Raw genomic sequence first — 12224 nt, forward strand, 5'->3', positions numbered from 1 at the left:
CGGGCCCGAAATTCGCCGGCACAAAAACACTCTTGCTCCGCAACCACCCCCCGGGGGCAGCCGAGTGTGCAGCAGTGTGTGTGCAGTTTCAAGTTTAATTTAAAGTTTAGTTGTAATTTTGAGCATTTTTCGTTGCGAGGGCAATTAAAAATTCAACGCGCAATCTACAAAATGAACCCCCCGAACGAGCGGTGGGCAAAAAAGGGCGGCGGAAAAAATGTGGAAATTTTTTTCGGCCTGGAGGAGTCATTTGGCAGCTTTCCACGGCTCTCTATTTATTTATTTATGTTATCTGCCTTAATTCTCGCCGCACAAATAAATGATGAACACTTTCCGCTTAATCTTTTGCAGAATAATCCGAAGTGCATAGTGGGGACTCGGCGATATTGGCCATATGTGGACATCTAAGGACAGGCAAATTAAAAAATAAATGGCGCATGATTAACCAACGGTCTTCTGCTCGTCGGGATTTCTGCGGTAAGTGTTAAATATGCTTATTAATTAATGCCGCAAAATATCCGAAAAATCCAACGAAATTAAGCGCCCGAGGCCGCAAATATTTGAATCGCGCGGGAGTTTGATGTTTGCTTGTAAACCATAAATTAAGCGGCCACAAACAATTGCGCTTGTTAGCTGCACAAGCGCATTTATTAATGAAATAAATTATCTAAAAAACGCAATTGTCACGAAAAAAGTGTGCAATAAACACACGTTTAAATTGGCATTTGAGCTGCTATCTTAAATGGAATTTGAGTAAACGAAAATATTTATTTGCGTATTAAATGCATTGTGTTTATGCCTGCGTGCCACGGTTTTTTTATTTATACTGAAGCTTTTTGTGATTTTGTATTTGTTCGCATGTGAAAGAGAATCAATGCTTTATGATTACGTCCTAATTAATTCGCAATGTGTTGTGACGTGTTATAATTACTGTATCTACATGATCTAATATGCTTGTATTTATAGCTTTTAGTTAAAACATCTGTATTTTCAGCAGTAAAATAAGTCTGTTGCCAAAATATTTGGAAATCTTACATTATTACTGATAGATTTATCATTTTGATGCGTCTGATTCTCATGCATTTTTGTTTAACTGTTCGTTTGCCTAATTTTCCTAATTTACTTTTCAGCCATATATATTTTCATCAATGATTGAACATGACCCAGCGGACCCTTAAGCGTTTCTATGCGCTTGCATTTGTTTAATTGATGTTTAGTTTCATTTATTTTTAGGAATTTTTGCTTTTTCAGTTGAACTCTGAACTCTTTTTCTTCTCCAACCTTTTGTATTTCTGTCCTCATTATTATTTATCTGATGAAACACTGCCCTCGGCAAATTTACGTTTTTCACTTAGCCCTAAATAGTTGCGAACCTACAACACAAGCAGTTTACGTGTATTTAATTTTTCCTTTGACTTTATTGGTTTTATTTAGAGCTTAGTGTTCGGGTCTGTCTATTTTATTTTCATAAAAGACATTTTAGCTTAAAATTGTTTCTTTTGTCTCGTAAGTGTGAGTTTTGATTTCTCAAATCGCAATAATATTTGTTTTGGAATATTTGATTTGGAGCTTGTTTTTGGATACATTTATTTTTTGAATTGGCTTCGTTTATTTTATTCAATTTTACTTTCTGGCGTGGAGCTTGTAAAAGCCTGGCGCTTACACCTTTTGCCCGTGTGCGATTTTGGAATCCGAATGAGTGAAACCATTTGGTGGATTTTCCTTGGCCAGGATGCCAGTGCAGCTGTGAGGACTTGTTCCCCGGCTGGCGTATCTGTGTGTGGACACACGAAGTATCTGTGTTTGTCCCCCGGACGCATGGGTGTTTTTCGGTGTGTGCGCGTGCATTTGGGGCGGCGTGCGTGTGAATACGAATGCGTTATTTTCGCCCAACTGTGCAAAAACAATTCGCGCGCCACTTCGCGCCATAAAAAAGCCCTGAGATATTTAATACATATACACACAGTGACATAGATATATGCATGCAGACGGCGAAAGCCGAGCGAAACGCAACCAAAAACCCATTTTTGCATTTAAAGTTTTGGGCATTTTATTGGCCCGACCCGTTTTGCGGGTAATGGCAAAAAGTATCCTTAGCCGGCGTCCCTCCATGTTGTTTCAATTTCGCCTCCCCAATTTTTTCTGTCGGCTTTTTTCGGGCTCTATTTTTTGGCGGTCGTCGAATGCCCCAGTGAAATATGATAAAAGTCAGACGCGTTGCGGGCCTCCGCTGCGGCGCTTTGCGTTTTGATTTGTGTTGCTGACCCAAAATAAAAAATAAATAGGGGAAAGAAAAAGTGCACGAAAACATAGGGAAAAGCCGTGAAAAAACGAGTCCTTTAAGTACTCTGATCCTATTTCTCGAGCCTCACACACATATTTAAAAAAATTGTACAACACAAACAATAAATGCACAAGCCCTTACATATTACATAAAAAAGGGTTGTGTCTTTTTTGAGTAAATTAAATAGAAAATTATTTTTATTTTTTATTTAAAACATCATATATACACATATATGCCTAAGATTCGACAAAAAAGGTTACGTTTTGACCTTTTAGGCTTTATTGGCAAATTTTTACTTTTTGTAGGTTTTGTGTGCTTTGCAAGAACAGCAAAAAAGCAGACAACCAGCGAACGAAATGGAAAACGCAAAATAATAGTCAAGGGCACGCTGGGAATAAAAATAATTGGAAAATATTAGAGCCCGATTTTAATAAACTTCACTCAGCTTCACTTAAGACTCAACTTATTGTGAGATAATGTTAACGTTGGCCACACTGGCGTTACATCCAAGATGAAAATTACTTGCACATGGAATGCCACACTGAAACGCATATCTATCGACTAAATATTAGTTTTAAAATTAGCTTTCAGTGCGTAAGATAAAAATTTGTGAAGGTGTTATTTATGGTTTTTAGGTTTAGTTTTTTAAGTTAAGTTAAGTTAAGTTTCTTAGTCTAATTATTAAAATTCTTTATCTTACGTTAAAATAGTAAATAACAAATTTCCATTTATACAAACCATACGGAGTTGTACATCTTTTACGGAATTGCCGCTGGGCTAAACATTGCTGGAACATACCTTTTATTGAGACATTTACGCAACTCGCATTCACGGAAATGTGAAGCATACATCAGCGTATATCAATCTGAAGTAAAAGCTACAACAAGCCATGAATAACCATCAAGGACTATTTTTCCCTGGCTGATTTAGTGACTTGGGGAGATTTCCGCGAGATTTCCCGGCCCCACTTGGGACCACCAGCGGAATATCAAGGATGCTTATCGACAAATAAATTCTTTACCCTGTCAAGTGCCCTGCACCAGCCCAAGTGGGTGGCCCAGCGGTGGTATATGGCGGGATATAATAAATAGCCTGACATAGTAATGCCACAGACACTAACTCACAACTGTCGCACTGTTGTTGGGGCCCTACGCTACGAGTGCCCGACCGAAAAGTTGACGCCTATAAAGCGGATATGGATGTGCACCAAACTGTGGCATACTTTTCTGCCCCCGGTCGTGGGGCAACGCCACCACCCACTGCCCACTCCTAGCCGCTCCAAAAGTGTTGACAAATTTATGAGCTTGTTTTGCTTTTTCGCAATTTTTGTTCGGCTGATTGAAAGTTTTCTTTATTTTGCCGCCGGGCAAATTGATGACAATTGGAGAGTGGGCCAGACAGCTTAATCGTTCGTGTTCTATATTTAGATATATTTAATAATGGCTTTGATTGATTGGAAGAGTAAACCATTTTGCAGCTAGCTGGTTTTAATGCATCGGTGTTTTAGTTTGGTCAAATTTTCTGTATGGGTTTTGAAGAAGTTGAAAATGTTGAATCACATTGAAGCACAGTCACACTGTTTTGCTAAGAAAGTGCTGCCACTCTAGTTTGGTTTTAAATTTGAAAGTCTACTTTATTTCTTTAAAATCAGTGATCTATTTATTTATTGCTTTAAAATAGTTTAGTGGTTTTCTACTTGGCAACATTTTCATTATGGCTTTTGAAGAAGTTTAAAATGTTGAATCTAATTAAAGCACAGTCACACTGTTTTGCTAAGAAAGTGCAGCCACACTTTTTTAGTTTCAAACTTAAAAGGCCGCTCTGGTTTCTTGTATAATCAGTGATATATTTATTTATTGCTTTGGAATAGTTAGCATTTAACTACCATTTGCTTCGCTACATTCTTTGAAAAGTGAAAAAAAATTCTGTAAAGCCAATTTCCTTTGCTCAAGCGCCGGCCACTCTGTCTGCCCTAGTTGCGCGCGGCGCTACAGTTGTCGACCAGGCTGGCCAGACGGCAGGTCTTCAGCTTGCGATCGAACCAGAAGCCGGAGGGGCACGTCTGGCGCTTGGACCTCTGCCGGTTGCAAATGTAGTAGCGGCGGCAGTGGCGCACATCGGCCAGGAAGGTTCCGTCGTCCTGGCCACGGCAGTCGTGGCGCGAGATCAGCACCTGGGCAATTGCGACGGGGTCCACTCCAGCGTTTCCCCCGCCATCGACGATTTCAGTGTTGTTTCCGTTACCGCCGTTACCGCCGTTTTCTCCGCTGTCAGGGACCTTGCACTTGGTTGTGGTGCAAGGAGGGGTGCAGGTCGTGGTGCACGGTGGGGTCCTGGTGCACGGAGGTGGTGGTGGAGTCCTAGTGCATGGTGGCGGAGTCCTAGTGCATGGTGGCGGAGTCCTAGTGCATGGTGGCGGTGGTGGGGTCCTGGTGCACGGTGGTGGCGTCCTTGTGCATGGCGGAGGTGGTGGAGTCCTTGTGCACGGAGGTGGAGTCCTGGTGCACGGTGGGGGAGGTGGAGGTGGGCACGGGGTGGTGGTGCACGGTGGTGGAGGTGGAGGTTGACACGGGGTGGTGGTGCACGGTGGTGGAGGTGGAGGTGGACACGGGGTGGTGGTGCAGGGTGGTGGTGGAGGTGGGCACGTGGTGGTGGTGCAGGGTGGTGGTGGAGGTGGGCACGTGGTGGTGGTGCAGGGTGGTGGTGGTGGTGGAGGACATGTTGTGGTAGTGCACGGTGGCGGAGGTGGGGTACAAGGCGGTGGATCTTGCCTTGGTGGGTGGGCCAGAGCCTCTCGACAGCCGGCGATCGCCGCCAAGCCAATTGTAATCAGCAGCAAGTGGTCTACAAAAAACACAGAAAAAAGCACTCCTTGAAATTTCCGATAGGTGGATGTGGCCGGGCTACCCACAAACTCTCATGTTGCGTTCGATGATGCTTCTGCTACTGCAGTTTCTACTTCTCTGCTGGATAACGAATGTAGTTTGCTGCAGCCGGGGCTCTTTTTATATCGCTCCCCTGGGGAGACTCTATCTCGGCCGGGAACAGGGAAAGCACTTGAGATCGGTTGAGTGGTACACGAACCATGATCCCCGCCACTCTGCTAATTAGTGGGAATAGGAGTTGTGCGGGCTTAGGGTTCCGGGGTTTGCTCATGTTAACAGCCTGTTTTCGCTCCCCAAGTGCAGTGTTTTCGCGCAGTTTGCCTGTGGGGCTCTTGAAAAATATAACTGGTAATATAATTCATTAAACTCCTGCTCCTAACGCTGTAGTCGAGTGCCTCGACTATCAGATACACGTTTCATTGTTGCGCAATTTCAAAATAAATATACCAGGAATTTCCCCGGCGCCATGTGGAAAATATATTACGAAGCAAAATCAGTGATAACAAAAAACCGAACTTATGGATTTGAGATCGAACGTTCTTGATTGTTTAAAGAACAAAAAGTTCCTAATTTGAGAAGGGCAATTTAGTATTCAAGAATAAGTTGTTCTTAATTTTAAAAATATATGAACCAATTTTATTTAAATTTTAGTATCTTTAATAATTGAGTTTCTAAGTCACCCTGAAAATGTTATTTCTCTGATTGCATCTTAAATTTTAATAAGAATGCTTTATGTTTTAAGAAAGTTAACCTTAAAATGTTCAAGAACGAATCGGTTTCGTTCTTAATTCTCCTAGGTCGAAGAACGCATCGATACTGGTATCGATTCGTTAATGAAGTAAAAAAACAACCAACAGCTCATCCGAGCCCAGATTGAATAAACTGCTGCTGTAGAAACATTCGAACACACACCGATGGTATTGACATTTGGCTCGGGTCATTTGGCCATTCCGTACGCAGTCTGTAAAATAGTTGAAATTGCCTGTTAACTGATTTCGCAGGGCCGCCCCTTTGGCCATTGCGCCTTGACTCCGGGCCAGTGCAAACAAGGGATTTCGGTTTATGGCCCGGCCCGGAAGTGTTAGGCCAAGCGGCCAAGCGGCCAAGTGGCCAAGAGTGGGCGGGCGGACAAGTGTTGGCCATTTGGCAGCCGATAAAAATGGCAAAGAGCCTAAGGGGGCGTGTGTGGGTATGCGTAATAATTTCCCCACGAAGCCCACCCCTCCGCCCCAAACGGGCAACCTTTCCGGCGGCGCGGGTGTAAAACAAAAGGACCGCCATATCCCCGTGTGTCCCGCATGTCCGCGACAGCTGGGGGACGGGCTAAAAGCGCTGGACAGTTGGCAAAAGTTTTGTAATTAAATATGGTTGTTGCAGTTAAGATTTATGAGCGATTTTCATACCAACGGGCGAGTTTTACGGGCGAAATGAACAGGAATCCCATGCTTTACCGCCTCAAAATGAGTTCAGCCAATAGGGTTTTAGTATTTTATAAGTATGTGCTTTTATTGAGTTTTAATCTATAGGACTAAGCTCTTTGCAAAAATGGTTATGCATTTGTAACGAGTACCCCCTTTATTAAAATATTTTACACTGTGCTAATCAAAGTTTTTATAGGTTCTATAAATATATATTTTTATTATATAATATCAACTGAATCCATCACCCAACAGGGTACGTTTGGGTTGTCATATGCTTTCGAGCTCCGAACAATGCGCCGAGCAAACAGAGAAGCGATGACGCAAATCTGGCCACACCCACCCACCGCCGCCCTTTGAACCTTCGCACTGCGATCGTAAATAATTATTTATTTAAAGTGTAGAATATTTCCAAACGGCATAGGCAAACAGAATCAATTGTTGTCGCACTGGAATATTTATGCACGCATTTACATTCCGACATTCCGACATTCCGACATCTGCTGGGTTCTCGAGGTGCCTTTTTCTGACTTTTTTGAGCTGGGCCCTGAAGTTATGTGAGTGGGATTTTAATTTGTATTCAAAGTGTGGGGGCTTTAGAGCCCGCATAAGCCCAAAACTTTCATTCGTTATGGTTCAATTGGATCGAGTTTAATTCACTTTGTTTCATTCACTTAGCACTCGTAAAGCTGCACCCTCGCCGGCAAACACGACTTGGCCATTTGCCGAGCAAAATTACTCATACGCCGCGTGTGATGTGAATATTAAAAAGCAGCAAAGTTTATGATAAATCCGCCTTCCTCCGTCTGCGGGTGTGCAGAAGTGTTTATGTACACTTATATATATGCGAATAGTTGGCGAAACAATCTCGGATTATGAATGAACTTTGGCCAGTTGGTTTAGACGGAGATATGCACAAAACAGTCGAGTTTCTCCGAGATTATGAATGAATCACTTTGCGGCTAAAAAGTTGCCTGTGATTTAAGCGATAGCCGAGAAACTTTCCAGACGAGAAAGTGGCTCAAGACTCCAAGCAGTTTAATCATTGCCACGATTGCAGCTCTATTCAGTGGCCTTTGGTCTGACCATAAAACTCGAATGGACTTTAAGGCCCTTCTAATTCCCTCTTATTTGTCCACTAGCCCCAAAGCTGTCCCTTAAAACGCTTTTTCGCCCTCTTTCGCCCCAGTTTCTTATCGAATTATGTGGCAAATTGAATATAAAATATATTTACATACTGCCGTGCACTCTTCTAGGAGCTCACAAGCACGCCAACCCAATTATTTACTTTGCTGCTAAAAGTGGCAGCCGCACCTCAGCCTTTTGTCAGCCAGGTTTTCGAGAGGGACTTTTTCACTTATCTCTGGCCAGCGACGACCATCTCAATGAATTAGTCGAGCAACATAAATTAAGCACTTAACTGTTGTAAGTTTTCCTCGAGCGGAGGCAGCTCCTCCGCAGGAGATGACCTCGCCCAGCAAAAGACAAACAGAGACACGGCTCAATGGAAATGCCCATCCTTCTTCCCACTCCGCCGGCCGAGATGAAGAATGGGAAATTAAATTAAGCACACACACACGCCTGTTTGTGCGGGAAAGGATTGGATTTAAGGACTGTTTGTGCAAGGACATTGTATCAACAGTTCCCAGGGCCCGAGTGTGTGTGCTACGAGGCATTGTAAAACTCATTAGTGAAGTGACCGGAAATCTTATGAAATCTACAAAAAAGTAAGAAACACAGTAGCAACGAAACCGAAAATAAAAGACAAGCTAAAGGGCTTTGGCTGGCTTTGCAGTGAAAGAAAATGTAGGCAAAACATGTAAAACGAACAAATATTTGAGTTTTTTGATGCATTTGTGGAGGTAGTTTCTATGTACAGTGTGGATCTAAGCCTCTTAGGCTTATACGGGCTTATCACGCAGTTTTAAAAAGCTGTTTGCAGGAAAAGGAAAGATTTATTAGATAGGTTTGAAGGGGTTACCTGGAAAATTATAAGAACAAAATATATGGAATCCTCCGTAATATTTTTACTATTTTCAATATTATTAAGAATATCTTTAACCGCCTCACTTGGTCTATGTAATACATTTTTAATTTTGTTTTCTTTGGTTTTCCTACACTTTTTTAATGAATATAGTACTTAAAACAAATAATTTTAAATTGTATTCTACATGTTCGAAGAAGTTTAAATTTGTTATAGTTTATTATTTGATAAGCTGCTGTTTTCGAGCGCACTGAGCTCCCACTTGTTCTGTAAATAAAAACCTCCTTTCTGAAGTGGTTGATCCCCAATTTTCTCCCCGTGTGGATGAGGACTCTCGAGGTGGTCGAGTGGGTGGTGGCCTGTGACAGGTTGGAGCAGTCATGCATGTACTTCAATTTTTCAGCAGAAATGAGTGCACATTTGACAAAACACACACTCGCTCACACCTTTCAGGGCGCCCAGGAGCCGGCCGAATCCCTGCAGGACATATGTCCTGTCCCCGGCCCGCATCCCCCTCCCCCTCGTCCCCCCCCCCACTTTACATGCTTTTTTATCAGCTGCCGCTTCGAGCGGGCCAAACTCCGGGCACGAAAATATATGAAAAGTTTCCACAAATATGTGTGTCTGGCCGCCCGAGTGTGTGCGTGCCGCTGCCTCGGTATGGGTGTGTCTATGGTAGCCTAATTCCAGCTCATATTTTATAACAGCAGCAGAATCACTGCATCGGACTACACGGTTTCTGCCAAGACAGCAAAATAAACCGACAGACAGCAAAAAAGCAGGGGAACCGAAAAAATCTGTAAACAAGACAGACCTGGACAGGGATCAAACTGTGGGGCGAACTACTAACTACGTACGTGAGAGCCGGGCTGGGCCACAGCCAGGGTGTGCGAACTGCGGATTGAGTGAGCCGAACGGGCTGTAGTGGCTTAGGACCATCCTCAAAATAAATGGTGAACACGGGCTCTGCGACATTTTCACTCAAGTATGGGAAGACAATGTAACCATTGCCGTCAATACCCTGAAGATCAACAAGCCCAAGCTGCGTAAAAAATAATAGGAGGTAATCAGCTTGCCTACTTAATAATCCGCTCTGGATTTGCCCACACTAAAATATTCAACGCTTACATTTTTGTTTTATCGTATGAAAATTTAATTTTGTTTTGTTCGGCTCAACAAATTGTTTTTAATCTGTTATGCAAATCCAGAATTTTAAATTGAGCCCAAACAATTAGTTAACAATGTTCATTACAAGTGTACTGAAAAAAATTGGGTTGTGCTTAATTGGTTGCGTTTTCATGGGAACTAAGGCCAATATCGTTTTGCCACCAATTTCACCAACTAATACGACAAATATTTTCTTAAAAAACTTTCGAGCTTCCCATTAAAGAACATTCTTTTGTTGCATTTCATGTTGCTTCCATGAGCAATTTTTCTGTGCTATTATTATTCATTATTGGCAACAAAGAGTTGACCAAAGTTTCGCATAAAATTGCTATGAAAACAAACGCAATAATAACAATAAAAATATAAAGAAAATATTACATTTTCCATATATATATAAATGTATAGGTATGCATAGTTCCCGTACATATATTTCGAGCACACTTTTGTATGGCAAAAGTTTGAAGAACTTTTCTTTCAGGACGGCCACTCCCACTCCCAGGGCCGCCCACCTGCAGGCCCGCCCCTGCCCGGCCACGCCCCTTTTTTCCAACAGCAAGCCTTGCAAATTGTTGAATAATTGCAGTTGTTCCTTTGCCGCAGTTGTTGTTGCTGTCGTGTGGCAGCTTTTCCATTTTTCCACGTCGCCATCGCGTTTTTGCATGCAAATTTCCCAACGTTTTACAAGCGCTGCCGCCGTGTCACGAAATGTCATTTGGCTGTCGAAGCACGATCTCAGATTTCCATCCTGATACAGAGTACTTCGTTTTAAATAGTTCTCTTAGTGTGGCCATACTCGGACGAAATTGATATTTATCGTTTCTTGGTAGCATTAATTTTAAAGTAAATATAGGCTACTTTTTGATGTGATTGCCTTTGCAAATGCATGCTTCGAAATGTCTTTTGTTTTGCATAGGACGATCACAGCTTTTCTTTTTAATGCAAACTATGTTGTTTCAAACAGGTCTATCCCTAACCGAAATTAGTGTGGCCATACTTGGCCGAAATTTATGCAATTTATCGTTTTACGGATTCTTTAAATTTCAAATAGAGTTGAGATTGCTTTTCTTGCATGTCTAACCTTGCAAAATACAAGCATAGTTAATGTAATGAACACCGTGTCACGATAAATTTTTATCAAGTCTAATGTGACCATGTTTGCAAACGAAGCATGCAAGAATAAGATAAGATACGGGTACATGAAACGGAGTTGTAAGTTGTGAGCTACTTGAGTTTCCCGACCTCACGGGTACACCTCCACTTGGAACTGGTGTTTTGCATTTATTTCCTTTTTTATTTATATACCCATTGTGTTTGTTCCTATTTTATTGTAATTCATTTTATGTTATTTGATTTTGCTGCCTTTTTTTTGGCTCAATTTTATTTATTTGTGTTTCACGTTTTGTTCGAAATTTGGTTTTAGGTTTTACTTATTTCTTGAAATGTTGCAATCGCAGCAACAAAGCGCTCGAATGAAGTGTGTGAAATGGGTGGATTTGGGTGGCTTGGGGTGGCTTGGGGTGGCTTGGGGTGGCTTGGAGTGGTTTAAGGAAGGTTTAGGGACTTCGGGAGTCCAAGGCGAACAATTAAACTTTTTGGGCAGCGGGCAGAAAAGGGGATTAAACTTAACCGGACTGGATTGGCGGTACTTGCAACGATTTGGTGCACTTTGGCACACTCAAAGAAGGAAAAAAACGAAACAAAAAAACACACACACTGCAAGTTTGTGAAAACCCAAAACAAATTTGGACTCCATTCAGTTTTTATCTGTTGGCTTCTTTGTACCAAGTTTATCTACATCTCGCCCCGCCGCATTTGCCATTTTTTATGGCGCCCAAATTGAATTGTTAAACGTGTGGGCGTGGCGCGTGGGCGTTTTGAGTATCTGTTTTTCTTAGTTTTATTTTATTTTATTTTTCCCCTCTTCACATAATATTATTCGAAAAAAGTTTTGTGCGTGACTAAGCGCCGAAAATGTTGTTCTGAGCACTTCTCGCTCTCTAAGTTTTTTGTTTATGTTTTCCTTTTTTTTTACTAGTTTGAAGAGTTTGGTTTGACCAAAGTTTTCGTTGCTGCTTAATATGTTGTTGTTATAAATGTTTTTTCGGATGTGTACAAATTTATGGGTGTTGAGAAGTGTCGAAAAACTGAATAAACAACTCATATTTGTGGTGTTTGAGTCCACTGATATGGAGTGTTTTAATTTGATTTTTGGTTAGTATGGCTGTTTAAAGATCAAAAATGAATTTGTGAGCATGTGTTATGGCCAACGGTCATTAATTGCCATAAATTCTATGGCATTTACTACTAAAATACAAAAATTGTAGAAATATATAAAAATAAATTTTAAAACATGTAAAAAAGTACAGCTTTTTTTATTTTATAAGTGATATTTTATTTAACTTTGGGACTCCAACGGATTCACTTTAACTTTTAATGGCAAAATATGCTAATTTTTGGGGATTTTATAAACTATTGTTTTTTCTAAG

At 41.5% G+C, this 12224-nt stretch overlaps 2 protein-coding genes across 4 annotated transcripts in view; one reads left to right on the forward strand and one right to left on the reverse strand.

Annotated features, from left to right (window-relative positions):
* LOC108033150 (uncharacterized) overlaps positions 1 to 12224 on the forward strand; it is an 88017-nt gene that overhangs the window by 7537 nt on the left and 68256 nt on the right. For all 3 annotated transcript variants that reach the window (XM_044093317.2, XM_050888661.1, XM_050888657.1), the window contains exon 2: positions 352 to 477. The gene's annotated coding sequence lies outside the window, so the exon portion shown is untranslated. The remainder of the gene's footprint in view (positions 1 to 351; positions 478 to 12224) is intronic.
* On the reverse strand, positions 4110 to 5259 carry LOC108033151 (uncharacterized). The gene is made up of 2 exons (XM_017107377.1): positions 5196 to 5259; positions 4110 to 5128 (listed from the first exon to the last, which is right to left on the reverse strand). Exons 1-2 carry the CDS (start codon positions 5203 to 5205, stop codon positions 4257 to 4259), a joined length of 882 nt encoding a protein of 293 aa, XP_016962866.1. The 5' UTR covers positions 5206 to 5259; the 3' UTR covers positions 4110 to 4256.

The sequence above is a fragment of the Drosophila biarmipes genome, chromosome X, assembly GCF_025231255.1.
Source record: "Drosophila biarmipes strain raj3 chromosome X, RU_DBia_V1.1, whole genome shotgun sequence".
Classification (NCBI taxonomy): Eukaryota; Metazoa; Arthropoda; class Insecta; order Diptera; family Drosophilidae; genus Drosophila; species Drosophila biarmipes.